The sequence below is a fragment of the Cibotium barometz genome, chromosome 24, assembly GCF_041138505.1.
Source record: "Cibotium barometz isolate CiBa-2024 chromosome 24, ASM4113850v1, whole genome shotgun sequence".
In the NCBI taxonomy this organism is placed as follows: domain Eukaryota; kingdom Viridiplantae; phylum Streptophyta; class Polypodiopsida; order Cyatheales; family Cibotiaceae; genus Cibotium; species Cibotium barometz.
The window spans coordinates 10,635,589-10,658,984 of NC_141069.1; the positions used below are offsets into that span (position 1 = coordinate 10,635,589).

Below are 23,396 nucleotides of genomic sequence, written 5' to 3' on the forward strand. Positions count from 1 at the left end.
TCTCTCTCTCTCTCTCTCTCTCTCTCTCTCTCTCTCTTTTCCGGCTCGTGGGCTGTTTGGGAGTGTTACTCTTGGTCCCTTGTGAGAGGAGGGATTTGCAGCCTAAGAGGGCAGAAACAGGAGAAATACTAGCAGGTTTTTGGAAGGGTTCAACATCCCTGAATGCAATTCCACAGTAGGTGACCCATAATGTTTTCCTGTCTTGTTGCGGAAGGCAAGCCATTGCTACTCCAAGATAGCCAGCTCAGCCACATCTCCACCCACCCACTGCCCTCCATGTTGGTGATACGCTGCAGAAAGGTTGCAAAATTTCACCAACTCCTCTGATGTTTCCCACCACTCACCACCCATGATAGTGCTGGCAAACTTATCTGACTTTGGAGACTTATTGTCAGCCTCCCAATCATACCACTCCTTGGCCACCACTATCCGTAAGAGTCCCTTTCGGACCCTTACTACTCTGTCAAGCACTATGAACATGTATGCAAACCTAGTGGGCAAGGGTTTACACAACTCCAACTCACCCTATGCCTTGTAAGTAGAAAGTATCTTGGGCCTCTTTGTGAAAAATTTGACAATGAAGCAAGCTGTATTCAATATGTTCTGCACCCAACAAACCTTGCCCATATCCTCCATCATAAGATCCATGCTATGACTGGCACATGGTGTCCAAACAATGCGTAGGAACTCATCCTCAAGCATGCAGCCCATACTAACACAGTTTGAACCATTGTCAGTTACCACCTGCACAATGTTTTCCGGCCCAACTTCCAGCACAGCCTCGCGCAAATGGCGCCAGATAAACTCTCCTGTCACCACTGTACCTGCCTGGGATGCATCATGCATCAATGGCACGCAAGAACATTGTGCCCTTGCAAGAGGACACCAAGATGTTGTAAACACTCCTCTTGCGTACATCGGACCACCCATCACAAAGCAATGAACAACCATACTTCTCCCATGTCTTCCTCAATGGCTGAATTTCATGATGCACCTGTGCACGCTCTCTACGGAGCTCTTTTGTGCGCATAGTCTCATAGCTGGGCCCCTCCCACTCATATCCAATTCGGCTGATTGCACGCATGGCACATTTCCAGCAATGAGTGCGTAGTATATTGAAAGACAAGGCACACTGTATGAAAAGTTTAGTCAGCTCCTAAGTTGACTCTTTCACATCCTGTTTTTGAATACCAACTTTGACACTACCTCTCTTGAGAGACCCCACAATCGGCAATTTAGAACAAGCCACTACTGGCATAGAGCTCGAACCTCCATGTACACCACCTGCATATGAGTCTTATCTCTTGACCACTGGTGTTTTGCCGCTCTTTGTCACCACCTCAGAATTCTCTTCTTCCTCGACACCTGTACTTGTTTTAGAGTCAATAACCCCTTCTTGCATTTTCTTCCAAGTTTGTAGAGTCATGCACAGCCTTTGGCACCTTGGGACAAGCAAAAATATTCTCCCCCTTCAAGCCAGACAAATGGGCTTTGATGCGGGTTACACTCTCGCCAGCCACTAACAAACAGAAATTGCATCTCCATTTTTCAGCCTGGACCCACCATATCTTCCAAGAGAAGTGACGTGTGCCCACACAGCATCACGAGTTCGACCCATCTCTAGCAAAAGAAACAAAAAAAAAAGCTCGCTGCTGAAAATCCCCAATCTCAGGAAGCTTCACAAAATGGCCAAAAAACATTTAAATTGATAACCTGCTTAGCACAATACGCTGTGGGAATGCCCTGCGCAGTAGAAATCTCCCTCCCAAAGGGTGTGTGTGTGCAGGAAACGTGTATGCAGAACGCGTAGTGGTTGACGGTCGTGAGCAGCAAAAGCATAAAAAGGGCCAAAAATTTCAGCTGCACGTTTTCTACACGTTCCAAATCCCCAAAATCTTTTATAAAAAAAACAACAGATAAAAAACTCGTTTCAAAAACACCGAAATGTTTCGTACTTTCAGTGAAGTATGAAACACATTTTTTTGCTACTATGCACCTGACATTATCCTGCCTCATCTATGGCCCTTTGTCTCCACCCTATGTGCCCATGAGCTAATATAAACCTTGAGTGTTGCGCCATATGTATGATCAATCATGATGGTTCAGTAATTATTTGGATCCAAGAGGTCTTCTCCTTTTTTGTGGATAGTGACGACGATGTTCGTAGTTCAACAAGAGAGGAAGCCTTCACAATAAGGCCTATTATAGATGTCAGCCAAAATTTTCTGGCCCTAGAATGCTCCATGTGGTGGAGGTCTTTGTGATCCTTAGCTCTACCATTACGTCACTTTAAATATGGCTTTTGTGACACTGGATATGGTGAAAAGGGTGGCAGATGTGGAGCATGGCATGTGTGATATGTTAGATACAGACTAATTTGGTATGCCTTATAGCTTATGGGCATAAGCTACACATTTTCTTTTCTTCAAGGATACGCCAACCATCAGAGCTAGCCAAACTCTGAAAAAGTAGGTATGATTCCTCCTCAGTCAAGAACACATGCTTTTTCTGGCAAAAGAGGTGGCAGAAGGATCTCTCCATCAGGCATGCAAAGAACCAGACACATTCCCTTTCCCTGCACTTCGTGAAGCCACATGGCTCCACGCTCATCATACCAGCCATTCTGAGGCTGAGCCAATAGGGAATTTGGCAGTAGAGCAGACTGTAAATGGAAAACTAGATTGTGTGGATTCATGAAGAATAAAGGTGTGTTGTGAGGTGAGGACGGACAGAGGTGATGAAAAATTCAAATCTGTTGTACAATAATATAGGTGGAGCCGGGAATCTGGGGAGGGACATTCAGAGAATATGGATATTGTGAAGACCAAGTATGTGTGATCATTACCTTTAGGATGGTGAAGTTCTAGATGCCTCGTAGAAAGGCAACGTATACCATGAAATATATTGTCCACAACGCTCACGCCACCTCCATGAGGGATGGAGGTGAGTCCAACATACTGAGGCCTAGTGATGTGTCCAATGTCCTCCATCCACTGCTTTCCCAACTCCCTTGGCTCTGTCTCTGAGGGGATCTCTCAATCCACCTGGAAGTCATACATATGCACCTATCTACTTGGTGTCCGAGCATTGAAGTTGCCAAAAAGGAGGTGGTCTCCTTGTTGGGAAAACTCCACAATGTGTACAAATAGTGGGGCATAAGGTGACTAGACATCCTACACAGTAAGTCGTGTACAAAGGTGGGCATAAGGTGACTACACATCCTACACAGTAAGTCCTATACAAAGGCTGACGTGAGTCCTATACAAAGGCTGAGTAACAATCGCAATGTGTACAACCCTGGCTCCTGGTAGTGCTAAGCGGACCCACATAAACCAGGCCTCCTCATCCGGCTAGAGAGAGAGAGAGAGAGAGAGAGAGAGAGAGAGAGATATATTAAGACCCAATGGGCCTATGAGACCAAAGTGGTACAATAATGTCCATGGCATACCTCATCATGGAATGGAAAATAAAACAGAATGAAAACATAAATATAGCTATCTCACTGGGGTGATACAAAACTGTCCATGGAAACTCGTCATGGAATACTAAGAACATAAAAACATGGAAGTAACATCAGCTCCGAGTAGATGGTATACCACTCTCCAAAATGTCAAGCATGGGGTTGACGAGTATGGCCGAGAGGTCTCCCTCAGCTATGTCACGTGGAAAGGTAGCTCAATGACAGTGGAGCATGTCCTAGATCTGGAGTGATGAGGTGATCGTGGCCGACGGGGGGGTCGAGGGCGTCGGGCACGCTGGAGTGCAGAGGCTCGGTCCGAGGTAACTCCTCTCGGGCGAGGTAGGTCCAGAGCAGCTCGTGGAGGGTCCACAAGATCCACTATGTCGGTGTCCTCCACCTCCTGGGTCCGGAAGAAACTGGTGATGGTTGGCTGCCAAGGGAGGGGGCGGGGTGGTTGGGGCCTGTGTCTCAAGAAGGTGTCCCTGTGTCTGCGGAGCTCAAGCAGGAAGAGGCCCAGGCAATGCTGGTCCTGGAAGTCAATGATCCTGGAGAGTGGACCGAATCCCTCACGAAATAGACAGTGAAACCTCCCGCAGATCTCATAGTATACTGGGCAGCGGCATATGTAATGCTCCTCCGTCTGAACCTCTGTGTGGCATAGTCGGCAGATCCTCTCCTCTCTGGGTGTCCGTACGAGCTTCCCGGCTCTAAAGATGCGCTCAGCTCTACCTGTCTCCACTTTGAGGCGGTGGGAAGAAACCCGTATCTGGCCAATCACAATCCGCATGGCATGGGACATGTGAACACTCAAGTAGCCCGGCTGCTAGATGAAGGAGAAGAGAGAGAGCTGGAATGTAAATAAAGCCAAATTTTGAATTCAAGAGATTCTCCAGACATTAGCTTTAAAACACACACACACAGACACATTCTGAAGGAGAAGGGCAAATGAGAAAATGATTGTTAGTTTTCTGTGTAAGTGGACATGTACAGGGAAAGGTGTGACTTACCAGTGTCCAGGTTGACCCTGTTAAGGGTACACAGCAACAAACTTTCTGAACTAAGAATAACAGCATCATTCAAAAAAACTTTATAAACTGAAAAGGCTCTCAAATTTATTCAGATAATCACACACTTCAGAATCTTCAATAGCTGAACGGTCGTTCAAAAATCCTTATTCCTCACTAGATCTGGCATCACTCCTTTTATGGTTTGATTATGACAACCCACAGAAATATGCGCTGAAGGAAAAATGAGTTCTTTAAAGAATGTGGTTAAGAAAGAATGAACCTAACACTACCACAATACACATACCAATGCACAAGGCAAGAAGCTTTATATTTCAAGAACAAGTCACTAGACCTTCCAAAAAAAAACTGCAATTGAGAAGGCTTAAGACAAGAATCGGTTTTCAGATTAAGAGAAAATTGAATACTTGCTCTCCATAACAACGGTGCTCCGCTTCTCAGGAGCAGGTGAGTGTGTCACTGCATGACCTAAGGGATTCAAAACCGGCTTGAGGCTCTTCAAGCATGCCGTCAACTCTCACCTTCTAAAAGGGTGATTCTACACAGTCTAACTGCTGACCCCCTGCAGGTGAAACTGGTTAAGTACTCTGTTTGACCATATGCTGGCTCCCTTGAGTACTCTGTTTGACCATATGTTAGCTCCCTTGAGTACTCTGTTTGACCGTATGCTGGCTCCCTCTACTTTGCATGAGATCAAGTTCTTTGAAAGACCAGAACAATCCATCACCCCTTGTCTTTCCAAAACGCAGTCAAGTGACCTGTGTCCTCCAATTCGTCTCCCTGAAGAAATCTTCTGCAAACTCCACTGCGTGGAAGCCAGAACTGGAAGCATTTCCTAGCATCCAATCCACCAAACCCGTGGATATTGAAAAACCCACACTTTTGAAAATCCTTTCATCAGAATTCGGGTGTTCAACTACAAACTCCCAAGAGAGGCCATCATCAGTATAACCCTAACATTGTTTTTCTCAAGTCACAAAATCTTCTGGAAGACATCAAAGAAAAGAGAGATGATATATAATGGTATTACATTCAAACACCACCTCCTAGTGATGCAGGATCAGTTTGGATAGGCTCTTCGCTTGGTTCTGCTGGAAATCCTGGATCGGTTTGGACAGGCTTTGCACTTGGTTCTGAATTCTGAAACCCGTCATCTGTTACCTCGTTGTGCCTCACACTGCCTTCTGCAACCGGTGAACAATCCCCCCTTGCACTCCCTAATAAGGTATTCTGCAGCAAATCGGTTCTGACAACTGTCACGCTTAAGTCTGTGTTTTCAAACCTTTGAGAAGCGTCCAATTGCCTATCATCATCACGTTGTGTAAGCTCTGAACCTGAACCTGGTTTTTGCAACACTACTGCATCCCCCGTAAGACTTTCTAATAGGGGTTTCTGCAGTAATTCAGTTCCCGGAAATATCATCATGCTCAAGTCCGTAATTTCTGACCTTTGAGATGCATCCAAAGGTCTAAAACCAAAAGCATGTGTCCAAGTTTCAAAGAGTTCAGGAATTGCAGGTAAAATGAAGGAGGCCACCTCTAGGGAGCGCAAAAGCTGCGAGAGAAACAAAAAACAGAATACATAGTAGTACTGCAAGTCACAAAAAAAAAAAAGGAGATGCTCCGTAACTTTAACTAAAAAATAGATAAGTAAGAACCCACCTTCTCAATAACACCAACAAGTAATCTGCACATGCCCTGGCGACGATACTTCTGCCGAGTCCCTATAAGGGGCATTTCAGCTAACCGCGCACCATGTATTCTATGGAAACACCATAAGCATTATCAAACTCCAAAATGAGTAAATTGATGCAAATACCAAGTTTACCAATTCATATTTGAGTTAATTACAATCAAACACTCCTTACAAGCAAGACTAACATATAAAGGTGAAATACCTTATTGATGCTACTGAGATTATTTCACCTTCCCTCTCCAAAACTGCCGTATAAAACCCCACATAGTTCAAACGATCAAATTCCAACCTACATGTAGAGGAGAGAGAAATGGGTTGACTCAATGCTTGAGTAAACAGAACATGGAACATCCGATGTAGGCTATTAGCACTTAAATTTTTTGAAAGAGGAGAGAACAGCAGAAGATTTCCACCACCTCACTCGAACACCAAACTGACCCACTACAATGTCTAAATTGCAGAAATGAAAGAAAATGCAGCTCAGAAGAATTACAGCACCTACTTGTCAACCCTAATCTCTCCAGTCAGGTTCCTCATTAGTGCAATTGTAAGCACCTCTTGAGAAAAGGAAGCTCTAACTCCTCTTCTAAACCTTACACTCTACCCTCGCCTAGTCAACGCATACTACAGAGGAACCCTCTTGCGAAGCACCTCTCGAGAGACCTCTTGCCGCGAGTAGTGCCCTGATCACTCCAAGTCCTTGGAGAACCACTTTCTTTCCCCAGGAAAAAGATCCTTCTATTAGTTAACAAAAAACCAGCCTCAAGGGGCTAAATACAACCACGAAGGGCTAGATACCAACTCACCTCCATGTACGGGGCGGGGATCCGAGAATCAAAAGGTGGAGAAAGATGCTCTCCCCCTCTGGCTGGCCACTCTATGAGGAGAAGGCTATCTCATACAAGGGAGGGGGGCGGGGGGGGGGAGGGGGGGGGGGGTGGCTGTTGTGCCAAGTGGGATCACCACCTCTATTTGTGAGAGAAGGGCCCAGCTGCCAAAGCCTCAAGAAGGATTCCCGCCACTTCCACATGCGGTCACAGCCACACCCTGCAAGCCAAATGCTCCCGATGGACTTCGCAAGCAGAGCATGGGTACCCTCAATGGCTTCGCTGCATCTAGCTCTCCATATGTGCCAAGCTGCAATGCTACTGCAAATCTCCCATCTCTAGCACGAGCCCAAACTCTAGTGATCAATAGATGGGAGTGGGACGGCCGAAATGCGAAGGTGAGAGACCTGATGGGCTAGCCCCCCACCTTCCTCCTCAAAAGCCATGACAACCTCAGTCCCTGTGGCCCAAGTGACAGTGCCCCATGAAATGATACGCGTCGAGTACCTATCCATCGTGAAAATGCAGAGAATCCACTGCCAAACCTGGTGAGCCTTTGAGCAATCCCAAAGACAGTGTCGTTGAGATATATATATATATATATATATGTATGTATATATACATATACATATGTATATATACATATACATATGTATATATACATATACATATGTATATATACATATACATATGTATATACGTATATGTATATGTATATATGTATATGTATATGTATATATGTATATACATATATACATATACATATATATATACATATACATATATACATATACATATATATATACATATACATATATACATATATACATATACATATATGTATATGTATATATGTATATGTATATGTATATGTATATGTATATATGTATATACATATACATATATATATACATATACATATACATATACATATATATATGTATATATATATGTATATATCTATATGTATATGTATATATACATATACATATACATATATACATATACATATACATATACATATACATATACATATACATATATATATGTATATATCTATATGTATATGTATATATGTACATATAGATATATACATATGTATGCATGTATGTATGTATGTATGTACACACGCACATATATATATATATATGTGTGTGTGTGTGTGTGTGTGTGTGTTCGTACGTATGTATGTATACACACATAAGTATACATATATACATACATAAGTATACACATACATACATACATACATACATATATATACATATGTCGAGACACACACACACACACACACACACACACCCACCCACCCACACCATAGTTACGAGAAACAAGAAACAAGAAACAAGAACGGAAACGTTGAGGAATGGAAACGGGGAAACGAGTTTTTAGGAGAGGGGGGGGGGGGGGGGGGGACGGCCGTTTCCTGTGACAATATCACTTGGAAAACGAGAAACGGCCATGGAAACGGATGGAGTCGTGAAACGGAGAACCGCGTTTATAGGATGGAAACGGCCGTTTCCTGTGACTATGACACACACATACACATATATATACATGTATGTATGTATGTATGCGTGAAACCAAACGGGGACCCGGAGCATTAAACAGACGCTTCCGATGCCAAAGAAAGATATGAAAACACCGTAGGCTGTTTCATTCCAACGAATAAACAGATACAAAAAAACCAAGGTGTGGGTGCAGTCCTACACCGGATTTTCCACCAACACTTGCTCAAGAAACTAGGCACCATTCATCACCATAAACCAGTGCAAATCAGCCTCGAACAACAGCCCGGTATAGTACCAAAACCCGCCCTGAAATCTATGCCAAAACAGTTCCCAAAACGGAGCCTCAAATCTGCTCTTGAGAAGTTCTCAAATCTGTCTCTGATGTCTCCAAAAATAATCCCCGAAAAAGCTCTCAAATCACTGTCCCATATTCCTCCAAAAACAGCCCTTGAACCAATGGCCAAGAGGGCATGGTGAAGGGAGAGTAGTAGTTGCCCAGCTTGCCGTCCACTGTACGGCCAGCGCAAGGGGAAGAGGAGAAGCTGTCCAGCCCGTTGTCCACTGCAAGGGGAAGAGAGAGAAGCTGCACTACTGCCCACTGTTCAACCAGCGCAAGGGGAAGAGAGAGAAGCTACCTTCTGCCCACTGTACCAAGGGGAAGAGATGTTGGAGAATGCACAGGCGGAAGCATAAACTGAACAAGAGAAAGAGTAGAGAGAGCTTGTGGACAAGATCACCTTTTATAATAGCAATCAACTTTACAATGGCAATAGCCAGCAAGAGATGTTAAACAATGTGCACAGGATTGGATGAATAAGTGAATAATGGGAGGCCTCCTTTTATAGTGCAGTGTGGGAGCTGGCTGACAGCTCCACAACTCCCTAAATAGGAGTAAATGAATAAAATACCCAAAAATGGGTAAAGCCCATAAATACACTGAGATGCACTAATTCTACCTCCCCCTCTGCAGCTCATGGTGTTATCATTCGCTTAGATCGCTTGACAAAAATGGCTACATTTTTACCAATACAAAAGACCATTACAGCTACGCAATTAGCACGGCAGTTTATCGAGCAATTGTTTAGACTGTACGGGTTACCGCAGGACATAGTCAGTGATAGGGACTCTAAGTTTATAAGTGACTTTTGGAGACTTGTTTTTGAGAAGTTGGAAACAACGTTGAATTTCAGTTCCTTAGATCATTCTCAATCTCATGGCTAGACTGAAAGAGTGAAACAGATTTTGGAGGATATGCTTCGAGCATATGTATCCAAAAGACAGAGTTCATGGAAGGATTATCTTCCTATGTTAGAATTTGCATATAATAGTACTAAGCATACGAGTACAAGTTTCAGTCCTTTCATGCTTATGTATGGTTTTCGACCTAGATCACCTGTTACAGTAGGATTCTCAGGATTTCAACATGATGCAGCACGTAATTTTTTGCAAGATATGCAAGAAATGTTACAAGTTGCGAAAGAATCTATTAGAAGTGCTCAAGATAGAGACAGATTTTATTCTAATACACATCGTTCACCCAGAGAGTTCTGTGAAGGAACGATGGTGTATTTGCGAGTTCCGAAAGATTCTGAGACTTTACGGACAGGTCGATCTCCGAAATTATCCCCTAGATATTGTGGACCATTTCGTATTACACGACGGATTGGTTCAATCGCATATGAATTGGATTTTCCTTCTCATGTGAAAGTTCACCCTGTATTTCATGTCAATAGACTTAAGGAAGTACTGGGTGGAACTGACCAGTTAGTTACTCCTCAAGAAATCATAGATGTCGAGGACATGACATTTGTTCCACACGAACCTGAAAAGATTCTTGGATTTCGTGAAAGAAGATTGCGTAATACGCTTATCACAGAATACAAGATCAAGTGGAAGGATCGTGTTGAGGAGGACGCTACATGGGAGACATTGACTACTCTTCAGAGAGATTACCCTAGCTTTTTAGTGAGCTCAAGAGTGAGCTCTTAGAGGAAGGGGAGTATGTCATGTGCACAGTGTGTATCTACCGTGTGCTACATGCACACAAGACTAGCTTCGAGGTTTGGAGAAGCTTGGAGCTAGGCAGGCTGATTGGCGAGCTGAGTTAGGGATAGACTAACGGACGGGCACCCAAGTATGGACGGGCGGGCGCCCAAGTGTGGACGCCCGATGACCGGCCAAGAGCCTACATAAAAAATAGGGCAAGTCGGCTTTGTAAAAGGAGGGAAGGGCCTTCGTGGAGCGGGGGGCATGCGCAACCACTTTCAGGACTAATGGTACGGATTTGGTAGGCCGGCAGCAGCTTATGATCTTCTTCACTCTCCTGCGTTGATCTATCCATGCAGCAGGCAGCTTCTTTATTTTCCCCTTGTGCTGGCCATATAGTGGGCAGCAGGCAGCTTCTCTCTTCCCCTTGTGCGGGCTGTACAGTGGGCAGCAGTGCAGCTTCTCTCTCTTCCCCTTGCGCTGGCTGTAGAGTGGATAGCGGGCTGGGCAAGTACTTCTCTCTCTCTTCACCACTCCCTCCTGGTCATCGGTTCAAGGGTTGTTTTTGGAGGAATTTGGGATAGTGATTTGAGAGTTTTCTCTGGGTTTATTTTTGAAGACATAAAGGACCCATTTGAGAACTTCTCTGGGGCAGATTTGAGGCTCCATTTTGGGAGTTGTTTTGCCATAGATTTTGGGGCTGGTTTTGATACCGTACCGGGCTGTTGTTCGAGGCTAATTTGCACTGGTTTATGGTGCTGATTGGTGCCTAGTTTCTGGAGCAAGTGTTTGTGGAGCTATGTGGAAAATCCGGTGCAAGACTACACCCGTACCTTGGTTTATTTGTATCTCTTTATTCGTTGGAATAAAGCAGTTCCTACGGGGGGGCGGCGGTTCCGGCTCAGTGTTGTGTTTTGATATTGTTTATGGTTATTTCCGCTGTGTTGTCATATCTTTGTTTGGCATCAAAAGTGTCTGTTTATTGCTTAGGGTCCCCGTCTGGTTTCATTGGTATCAGAAAGCACAATTTCTTGCCTATTCTATCTAGGTAGACGATCCTATGGCTATGGACAGGACCCAGAGTTGTGAGGAACTCAAGGAGAGGATTAGAACTCTCGAGCACATGGTGGAACAATACATCAAGATCATCGATGCACAATTTGACTATCATAACTCTTTGACGAGAATATTTGGGACACGGTTGGCTCTTGTGCCCGTGTCTGGTTATTATCAGAGTTATTGACTTAGGATATGGAAATAGTTTCTTGATACGGTTGGCTCTTGTGCCCGTATCTGACTTCGGATTGTGGATGTGGAATTATGCAATACTACTGATGGACAGTGGATCTGCTATATTTGCAAGATATTTTAGTGGTACAGTTGTAAACAATTGTCTTATAAGATGGAGGGGATGTCACTAATTTGATCCTCTCACCAGTCTTGAACAATGTTTCACACACTGTCCGAAACCAAGGTGCGAACGGGGATTTTCCACAGAAGAAAGCTGGAGCATGTATTGGCAAAGTTTTGCCTGAAAATATGGCTACAGAACTATTGGTCATGTCCGCCCGGCCACTCTCGACTAGTTCAGGCGTGAAGCCAGCTTACTCACGGGCATTTTTTCCCTGTGGCTAGACACAGGTTTTTTCTCCGTGTGAACACACTCTTGTGCGTTGGGCACTTAGCCCTAGGCTTTTTAGTACTCTCACATTGTACTTGCATATTATTCGTAGAGTACATCTTTTCCAACACACGTTTCTCTATGCTTGAGCTTGTGTGTGTGTGTGTGTGTGTGTGTGTGTGTGTGTGTGTGTGTGCGCACGCTCTATGGAGATCTCCCATCTTTGTAAATTTGTGAACATATAAATATACTGCACTAGACATTACCAAAAAAAAAGTGTGTGTGTGTGTGTGCAGGCTAGTTTCCCTCCTACCCAACATTGGTATCAGAGCCTGTCGGTTAGGGTTTCCCCTTCTGCCCTCTGCTCTTTGCTTTGGCCTATCGCGCACAAACTCACACTCTCTCTCTCTCTCTCTCTCTCTCTCTCTCATCCGTATAGTTCACCCTTCTCTGCAGCACGCCATTGCTTGCAGCTGTGTGTGTCACTTAGCGCTGCTGAGCTGCTCGTTTTCTGCAGCTGCGCGCTGAGGCTGCACTTGTGCCTGCTGTTTGCGTGCTGCACACTAACCTGCTTGAGCTGCTGCTGTTGCGTGGCTGCCCAATGCTGCTGCTGCTCATCGTGTGGCTGCTGCTGCTGTGCATTGTTGTTTTGTGCACACTGCTGCTCTGAGCGCGCTGCTGCTGCTTTGCATTCCTGTGCTGCTGGTGCTACTGCCTTGTGTGGCTGAGCTCCTCCGTAGCCGAGTTGCCGGTGCTGATTTCACTGCTATTGCAGCTGCGCAACCTATTCAAGGTTTTGTGGATTGTGCCCTAGCTTCTGTACTTGCAGCCCGCATTCTCCACTATCTTGTGCACATGTTCCATCTGCTTCAATCATGTGTAGGTGTTCTCCTGCAATAATTTCCTCTTCCCGAAAGCTTTAAAATTGACCAATTTGTCTGCAAAAATTTGGGGGTTTTCAACATTGATCCTCGATTTGCAGCATTTTATCAGATTTACAGCCCTACAGGTCAGTCTATTTACACATACAGCAATACAAGCAAATACACCTACATGTGGGGGGCCTTATGAGGGTTACTAGGACCCAATATTGTGTACTCTCTCTCTCTCTCTCTCTCTCTCTCTCTCTCTCTCTCTCTCATAATTTCAGTTTTGATGTTCTCTGCTTATCAAGAAAAAAGTTCCATAAGCTTCCACATGTAACAATTTAGAGTCCCCTCTTCCCCTGAGATTAACATTATTAATGTTTGGTTATCTACCTTCTCTCCTCTTTCCCTTGAACTAACTGATTGATTTTTTATTTTCCAGAAACTACCGGCCATAATTTGATGTGAGGGACTCGTCAAGAGACCAAGTTTACATTCACATAATTGAATCTGTGTGTGACAAGGCAAAAGCTATTTCACATGCAATGAAATCAACATATGAGAATGAAAGTCACAAATTACAAGTGAATATTGTCAAGTGAGAGAAATATACCAACGATTGTACAATGCATGTGTGATCATGTCAATGTTTGTCCGAGGATCATCCATGGGATTAAAACACTCCTTTATGACAAGGAGTGCCACCGCAAGTTTGCTATGGTATTCAGTTGCCACTTTAATTTCAATCGATTGTGATTCCTCATCTTTCTCCATACATCGAAGCAAAGTCCATGAAAAGCCTCCACCAAGAGGGTGTGTAATCCCAACGAGTTTCCTTAGACCTGAAAAGATCTGCTAAACCAAAAAAATCAGTAAATCAATTCCATTATGAAACATCATCGCCATCTACATACATTTGTGCACCCTAGGAACAAGTAAACCATTTCAAACCCACCCAGTAAGCCATTTCGAACCCACCCATAAGCCAAGGTCATCATCACCATGCCCTACCAATTCATTCTACATATTGAATAAACAGTCAACCTCAAACCATTAATTCCATCATGGATATCACATCTGCTATGGAAGAAACAAGACTGGGAACAAAACAAACCACTGGATTCTTCTCTATTACCAAGCTCAGATTGAAGCTTCAAAACCACCGGTCCTGCCCGGTCCTGGCTGATGGCTGGAGACACTAATCTGGATGTTTTTGGATGTGCAAAATCAAGTCGCAAACAAATCCCGGTTGATGTTTTGGATGCGCAAAATAAAGTTGCAAACAATTTGCTTCTGAGAGGGTACAATACTTGGGCAGCAGCTGCAGGCGAGTTCAGCAGGTACAGCAGGCGTGGGCAGCAGTCAGGTACAGCAGCCAGATACAGGGCAGGTACAGTCGGGTACAATAGGCATGTGCAAGGCAGGTACAATCGGGTACAGCAGCCAGGTACAGGGTAGGTACATGTGGGTACAACAGGCATGTACAGGGCAGGTACAATCGGGTACGCAGCCAGGTACAGGGCAGGTACAGGCGGGTACAACAGGCATGTACAGGGTAGGTACAACCAGCAGCAAGGAGGCGATGCAAAGAGAAAATCCACCAACCCACCACACGTGAGGAATTTTCCAATAATGTTCCATGCAAAAGCCTTATCAAAGGTTATAAAACCTTAATACATAATTAACACTTATGGGCACCATCCAAAAGAAAATGTCCAACCCCTTTTTAAATGTGCGTGAACACATTAGCTTATAAACATTAAAGTTAACCATAGTTTATGGATTTTACATTTTAAAAGGGCCAAAATGGTAATACTTACCACATGTTCACACGCCACACCACCAAGTCAGCAAACAGCATTCCACGGTACACTGGGGGCGTCCCCATCCAGTGTACTGGCACGACATAACACGCACACACACGCAAACAAGTCATGCAAAAACAAATTTATGCATGCAGGCATAAATGCATGTGCACAAATAGTGGACGAAATCTCCCTTTCATGAAACTTGTACAAGAGGTTCCTGTCGGGCAAAAAACTGGTGCAACAAATATAAATAAATATGTCCTGGTCTTCCTATGGAGTGACAATCCCATAGGTAAGACACCATCCTGGCTACGGGTGGCACCAACGGGCTCCCGTCCATACAACACGAAGCAAATCACACACGGGTGATACGAAACTGGTTTCCGTCCATGTGACGCAGCACTGGTCGCACACGGGTGGCACTCATCTGGCTCCCGTCCATGTGACACCATAAAATTGGCCCTTTCACATGGGACACTGGCCTAGCCCCATGTGAACATGGCACAAATCTGGCCGCTCTATGGAGTGACAGTCCCATAGAAGTGGCTCCAGAAATGGAGATGGACCAAATAATGACATCCCCCCGAGCTTCTAAACAGTTGACCTCAACTGAAAAGCCTCAAGATATGCCTGTAGAAGCTGAGGGTAGTCCAATGGCTGTCCGCACCTGAGCAAAGGCTACATCCAAGTCACGCACACACTCATCAGCTGCAAAAACAACAGGCAGACACGCAAACAAGTCATAACAAGCACGACATAACAGGCAGACACACGCAAACAAGTCATGCAAAAACAAATTTATGCATGCAGGCATAAATGCATGTGCACAAATAGTGGACAAAATCTCCCTTTCATGAAACTTGTACAAGAGGTTCTTGTCGGGCACAAAACTGGCGCGACAAATATAAATAAATATGTCCTGGTCTTCCTATGGAGTGACAATCCCATAGGTAAGACACCATCCTGGCTATACACAGGTGGCACCAACAGGCTCCCGTCCATACAGCACGAAGCAAATCACACGGGCGACACGAAACTGGTTCCTGTCCATGTGACGCAGCACTGGTCGCACACGGGTGACACTGATCTGGCTCCCGTCCATGTGACCACAAAAAACTGGGCCTTTCACATGGGACACTAGCCTAGCCCCATGTGAACATGGCACAAATCTGGCGTGCTCTATGGAGTGACAGTCCCATATAAGTGGCTCCAGAAATGGAGATGGACCAAATGGTGACAGATTCCGTGTAATTTCCACCAGAAAAAGCAGCATCAAACTGCTGTAAAAAGGTAAGTGCCTTTAGCTTGTCTTTGGCCCCGCTGAATGTGTCAAATTTTACTGCAGCTCCCCCTTCCTTATAATCCTTCGCCTTCCCCATAGGCGTTAGATTATCGTAAGGAAGTGGCTTCACAAGATTGCTACCCCCAGCATTCATGCCTATCATAGGGTCAACATTGCCAGTTCCCACACCTGGCATACTATGCATTCCTGCTAATCCCCCCATGTTTCCAAATATACCACTATGCATACCGGGCTACATGCCCCCATACATGTTTCCTTGCATTCCGGGCTGCATGCCCCAATACATATTCCCCTACATACCAGGCTGAAAATTAGCTCCAAAATTCCCTTGCATTCCCATGCCTCCGTGAGGGTAACCCCCAATCATAGATTGGAACACGGAACCACCGCCAAAATAGCCTGGTGGATGCATAGACTGTTGCAGAATAGGTGGTTGTCCGAAAAAGGAGCTCTGTGGGTTTGCACCATAAGTGTTCTGCATGTTAGGAAACGGTCCAAAAGCAGGATCTTGTGGGAAGGCACCACTATTGCCCTGAGGTGGGTTCCTAGAACGCTCTTTCTTCTTCTTCTTCTTAGGTTCGGAAGGGGCTCTCATAAATTCAGCAAACTTCTCACTTTGTGTGAGCTACATAAACACATCCACTGCCTCTGCCAGACGAGCTTTAAACTGAGCATCATCTTCCTCTTGACTTGGCATGTCTTCTGACTGCGTTACATCCTCATAACGTGCATCTTCTGCAGCCTGTTCTCCTGCAAGTATATCCTCAGATTCATTTCTCTCAGGAGAGGTCTCCTGCTCTTCCTCATTATCATCCACGCCTGCCATCAGCCCAGCCTTGTATGCACCTCTTTTTCAAAAAGATCTCCACGCTTGGAGCCTGTCCACTATCTCCCCAAAAACAGGAATCCAAGGGGCGCAGCCTGCAGCCTATATGCGCTTTTTCTCTTTTTAGAAACTCCCACGCGTGCCCATCCACGCTTCAGCCAACCTCACTCTTTCCAAAAGCAAGAGAGAGAAAAAAGGGAGAGAGGCGTGTACTTCCAAAAATGGATTAGCCCCTTCTCTCCATAAAAATCCTAAGGCCCTTTTAAGTTTATTAAAACTTATGCCTAGGGGCCACTTATGCATAGGGGCCACCCAAGGTTATAAACATTAAAATATTAAATCCCTTGGTCCCCCTTCACACTTGGGGATGTCCACACATGTTACCATTTGTCCGAGCACCCAAGTATGAACAGTTAAATTTTTATCTTGCTCACCGACCACCATGCTCACACTTATGCTGCACCCATTTTCACAGGGTCATGACAATTTGTGCAGAAGAAACAGGTATTTGAAGAGTTATAACCAAAGATGCTCTCAGTCATTAAAAATGATTCTAGGCACCTTTGTTGTAGTGTGGGTCCCTTCATGGAGCTGGTCGCCCTCTTCTATGAAGCATATGATCCATCAGAAGAACTTGTGGAGATTAGAGGAGGGGGGGGGCTATCCACTCTCATCAGAGGAGGGGAGGCTATCCACACTCTACTTTCAGGGCTGTCCACTTTTTGCTCATGCATGTGCATGCCTACATCATGCATCATGCAAAGCTACCTACATACATGCATGCATGCATGCTACATGCAGAGCTACTTACATGCATGCATGTGACATGGAAGCCCACCTACATGCATGCATGCCACATGCAGAGCTACTTACATGCATCCATGTGACATGGAAGCCCACCTACATGCAAAGTTATCTACATGCATGCAACATGCGAAGCTACCTTCATGCATGCATGTCACATGCAAGCCTACCTACTTGCATGCATGCTACATGCAAGCTCATGCAAGCCCATGCAACCATACAAGCAATGCAAGGTCATGCAACCTCACCTTTTTGCATGTAATCTCATCCACTAGCATGTAAAGCTATCTACCCCACCCAAGTCTAAAAGAGCACCTACCAGCTAAGAGAAACTCATTCATTCCATTTTCCTCTCATCTACTTGATGCCTAGAGCTGGGTTCCCTACGCCAGCCCTCTCCTAGCACTGCCCTCAGCTAGGCGCCCTGTTTTCAGCCCCCTTCTCGTGCCCCAATAGCTGCACAATCTGATTTCAGCCCCTTCTTGGCATAGCTATTGCTGTACAACCTGTTTTCAGCCCCTTTTTAGGCAGCCCAAAGCTGTGTGGCAGCATTAGAGCTGTACTACCAGCAATTCCAACCATTTCTCTACACATTTGCTATGCTTGGGAGCTCTCTATTGCTGCCAGACTGCTGCTGAACCTGATTTGTACCCCTTTCTGGCATGAAATCACAAGAGAAGGGTATTATTGAAGCTTGGAGGTGAAGAAGAACAAGTCTTGTACTTGCCCCTAGTATTTTCTGTGAAGAATCAAGCAGGGAGACTCTTGGGAAGTGCTAGGCACCTGCCTAAGGTGGTAATCAGCTATTGGATAGTTGGATCTTGGGAAGTTGGGCTCCCCTCTGACATAGTGATAATTTATATGTGCTTGGTGGGAGCATGGAAGATTGGATTCGGTGCTATAGCCATAGCACTTTGATTGTGAGTGAGAATGGGAGTGGGTATACCATGAAGATTTGTCATCAATCTCCCCAACCATACACACTCAATTGTAGTAGTGAAAGCTACTATGTACTCATCTTCACATGAAGATATAGCCACAATTCTTCGCATGAAGATATAACCACGGTAGGTTGCTTTTTGATCAACTATGATATGCATGAGCTCCCAAGGAAAAAGCAATTGTGGATTGCCTTTTGTCATAATCACCAGCCCAATCTAAATCACTTCAAACATGGAGCTGAAAATCACCCCCCGTGGCATAGAACAAACCAAGAGATTGGGTGCTCTTTAAGTACTTGAACACACGCTTAAGAGCTTGCCAATGCTTTGTCGTTGGGCTACGCATAAATTTGCTCAATTGGGACACTCCAGACTGAATGTCTGGCCTTGTATTACACAAGTATATGAGGCAGCCAACCGCATAGCTGTAAAGAGTGGCATCACAAGGCTCTCCATCATCATACATACTCAACCCAAAATAACGTCATCAAGTTTTCAAAGCTTGTATAACTATCTAGAACACATTGGAACACTTCATAATTAGAATCCTTTACTATATTACGAAGTTCAATTGAGTTTACAAGTGTAGTTAGATGGGACATCAAACTCACTGGACACTGTAATTCACCCCGCTAGGTGTGAGTACGTTTTGGGCATCATCCTGTAAATAACACTCACTACACTTAAATAAAGGGAAACATCACAAAACATAACAAAGCTGAAAGCTGAAGACTGAAAACCGCATACACTGATGTCCCGAGGTGGACAAAGCTCAATGTACATCGCCCAAACCCTATCCCCTTTGTACAAAGAGAGCAACCAGCCAAGTATCGGCTTTCCCTTGGACCCCTACTCACTCTCTCTATGCCTTGTACCTTAGGTGGATATCTCATCATCTCTTTCTTCTCCCCTCTCTCTAGAAGTTGACGCCCACTTCTAGAGGCCTTTTGGTTGTATTTTATGCACTTTCTCCTTCCCTACACAATATCCAAGCTTGTTAGAGTGTTTTCCAAGCTTCCAAGAGTGTTTCTAGGCCGTATTCACTCCCCTATGCACTCCCAATGGCTCAAATTCAGTAAAACAACCCTTTTATTTTCTGTAATTTTTAGTCTTTTGGCCGAAAATCCTAATTTCAGCCTTCCTTTCTCAAGTTGAACCATAGGGGAAGCTTTCCTAGGATTCACTGTAACCACTTGAAGACTTTTATTGCGAAGGAATTGTATTGTTTACAATATTGTATTCATATGCATTGTTATGAAAATTTGGTTAGAAATGCCCATGATCAATATACAGTATTTGAGAAGGGGCCGGCCATTCCGGCTCATTGTGCGTCTCTTGTCAATTCAGCAAATTAAATCTTGTATTGTACTTGTTGTCCATTAAATCTTAAGTGTATTTAAGTGTATTGATTACCATTGTGTTCAACCAAACATTCCACACCGACCGGCGGAATTAAACTCGTATTAGAGTACACAGTTCTCTTTCAGCTCCATCGTGAAAGACGATCCCCACGAAAACTAGCTATTCCTACACTTAGAACACTACGGACAACCATACAATGAATGTTGAAGATGCCAACTGTCATGACCCTGTGAAAGTAGAATAGCATGAGTGTCAGCATGGTGGTTGGTGAGCAAGATAAATATTTAATGATTCATATTTGGGTGCCCGGACAAATAGTTATATGTGTGGACATCCCCAAGTGTGAAGGGGGACCAAGGGATTTATTATTTATAATGTTTTAACCTTGGGTGGCCCCTAGGCATAAGTGGCCCATAGAAACTTTAATGAACATTAAAAAGGGGCCTAAGATATTTATGGAAGGAGGGCCACTCCACTTTTGGAGATACACGCCTCTTTCTTCTCTCTCTCTCTCTCTCTTGCTTTTGGGAAGAGGTCGTGCAAGTTGGCTGCGTGGAGGAGAAGGGAAAAACAGTCGGCTAGCTGCATAGAGAGTACTGCTGGTTTTCCTGCGCGGAGAGTAGCCGTACATTACAGCAGCTGTGAGAAGGCTAGTACAGACTAGTACACGTGCTGCAAGTTGACTGACGGCTGGTACATGCGGTGCTGGCGACCAGAGTACGGACAGCAGGTACAATCAGGTACAATGCAGTCCCGTACAGCTGGTACAGGCGACGGCTGCTGTACGACAGCTGGCACAGGCGGCAGCTGCACACTATCTGGTACAGGCGACTGCAGGGCGACCAGGCGCAGACCTGTACGGACAGGTGCAGGCGACTGCAGGGCGACCAGGTGCAGACCTGTACGGACAGGTACAGGCAGGTACTGCAATCCTGGCCAGCAAGTACAGGCGGGACTGTTCAGTTCTGAACAGGTGCATGCGGCGCTTAAAGAAGATTGCTGCAAGTACTGTTCTGAGGTGGCTGCAAGGGGAGAAAGTACAGACAAGTACACACATGTGCTGCAAGTACAGATCCGTACAGACCAGTGCACACGTGTGATGCAGAGTTGCTGATGTAGGCAGCTGCAAGTACAGACTGGTACCATCAATCCCTCTGGTGCAGAACTGCGCATAAAAATTGGTAAACTCTGAACATATCTTTCTTTCCTTTTTTTTCCACTGGCTTATGTCTGCTACAAAGTTGTTTCTTTTGGGCCTTTGTGAGAGGAGGGGTATGGCAGTTTGAAGGGTGGAAACTGAGATTGGACAGTGGATTTGTATTTAGGCTGAGTTTGAAGCCATGTTCATGGAACAGCTAGATGTATGCTCAAGGCTGCCCTGTTGAATTGTCTTGGTTAATCAGAGGAAAACACAGTGTGTTGCTTTTGTGGGACACAAATCTGTATGTGAATCCTCTATGCTAAGAGGTCTTGAGGGCTGCCAGATTGGACATGCAGGTTTACTTTCTTTGACTGGCTTTGTTGTACTCGGTTATACATTCCATTGAATTTGAATAAAGAAATACCGAAAGGGGCGCCAAGCTTTGGGGCCAACAGGTGTCGATTTCCTTTTAGTTCTGGAGCATTCTAGCTCCTACTAATTTGTTACTTGTTTGGACTACAATTGGAAGGGTGACTGCTAGTCTACCGCACTTTGGTTTCTACCAGAGGCCGGTTTCAAGGTTCCGTTGCTGGGACCCATCATCAACTTTCTTAAGGGGGTGAGCTCGTGGTTGTCTCGAGGAACGTGTCATTGCTGAAAAATTCAGCAGCATGTCAGACACAGAAGATGAATATTTTTATGATGAAGAGGAAGAGCAAGAGGCCTCTCTTGAGAGAAATGAATCTGAGGAAATTCTTGCAGGAGAACAGGCTGCAATAGATGCACAATATGAGGATGTAACACAACCGGAAGACATGCCTAGTAAAGAGGAAGATGATGCTCAGTTTAAAAATCGTTTGGCAGGTGTAATGGATGTGTTTATGCAGCTCACTCAAAGTGAGAAGTTTGCTGAATTTATGAGATCCCGTTCTGAGCCTGAAAAGAAGAAGAAGAAAGTGCATTCTAAGAACCCACCTCAGGGCAATAGTGGTGCCTTCCCACAGGATCCATCTTTTGGACAGTTTCTGAACATGCAACATGCTTTTGGTGCCAACTCACAGAGTTCCTTTTTCGGACAGCCATCTATTCCACAGCAGTCTATGCATCCACGCTATTTTGGTGGTGGCTCTGTGTTCCAATCCATGACTGGGGGTTATCCTCGGGGAGGCATGGGTATTCCACGGAATTTTGGAGCTAGTTTTCAGCCTGGTATGCAAGGGAATATGTATGGTGGTATGCAGTCCGGAATGCAAGGAAACATGTTTGGGGGCATGCAGCCTGGAATGCAAGGAAACATGTATGGGGGCATGCAGCCCGGAATGCATAGTGGTATGTTTGGAAACATGGCTGGAATGTATGGAATGCCAGGTGTGGGAACTGGCAATATTGACCCTATGATGGGCATGAATGCCGGGGGTAGCAATCTTGTGAAGCCACATGTGATAGCCTATGAGAGTCGTATATTGCAGAATGCCGAGAAGCATTTGCAAGTTTATGAGAAAGAGATGTTGGCTGTAATTCATGCTCTTTCTACATGGAAACACTATTTGCTTGGGGCTGATTTCACTGTGCAGACAGATCATCAGGCCTTGCGTTATTTCCTCACGCAAACTAAACTTTCTGAGAAGCATATGCGATGGGCCAATTTTTTGTCTATGTTCCACTTCCAGATTGTGCATGTGGAAGGCAAAAAGAATGTTGTGGCAGATGCTTTGTCACGCAAACCACAGGTCTCAGCAGTTTCACTTGCTTATCATCATGAGCTTGATGAAATGAAAGAGCAGTATGCCCATGATGAGGACTTTGGAAGGCTCTATGATCAGATGTCTGAGGGTCAATGGCATGATCATTATACTCTCCGAGATGGTTTTTTGTTGATGCATGGTAGACTGCGTGTTACCAGGCAATTACAACTCAAGGTTATGATTGAAAGTCATGCTCCACCGTATGCGGGTCATAGAGGTATTGATGCCACGGTAAAAGCAGTTGAGACTTTCTTTTATTGGCCAACCTTGAGAAGAGATGTTGATGCTTTTGTTAGGCAATGCATCGTATGTCAGAAGGTGAAGTTTGACCGTCAAAAGACACCAGGGTTACTTCAGCCTTCACCTATTCCAGATAGACCATGGGAGAGCATTGCCATGGATTTTATATTTGATCTTCCACGGACACAAACGGGGAATGATGGTATTTGGACTATCGTCTGCAGGTTCAGTAAGC

The 23,396-nt window shown here is 44.8% G+C and overlaps 1 protein-coding gene across 8 annotated transcripts in view; it reads right to left on the minus strand.

Annotated features, from left to right (window-relative positions):
• LOC147624907 (uncharacterized) overlaps positions 1-23,396 on the minus strand; it is an 80,775-nt gene that overhangs the window by 32,901 nt on the left and 24,478 nt on the right. For 3 of the 8 annotated variants that reach the window (XR_015268882.1, XR_015268880.1, XR_015268881.1), the window contains exons 7-11: positions 13,605-13,843; positions 6,383-6,469; positions 6,147-6,246; positions 5,529-6,039; positions 4,893-5,401 (exon numbers count right to left, since the gene is read on the minus strand). Coding sequence is in view for 3 of the 8 variants with exons in the window: in XM_086818153.1 (XP_086674279.1) it covers positions 5,235-5,401; positions 5,529-6,039; positions 6,147-6,246; positions 6,383-6,469; positions 13,605-13,843 (1,104 nt within the window). In the remaining 5 variants the exon portion in view is untranslated. Of the gene's footprint in view, positions 1-4,852; positions 5,402-5,515; positions 6,040-6,146; positions 6,247-6,382; positions 6,470-13,604; positions 13,844-23,396 lie in introns of those variants that run through there. The other 5 variants (XM_086818153.1, XM_086818151.1, XR_015268883.1 and 2 more) reach the window with 4 other exon arrangements.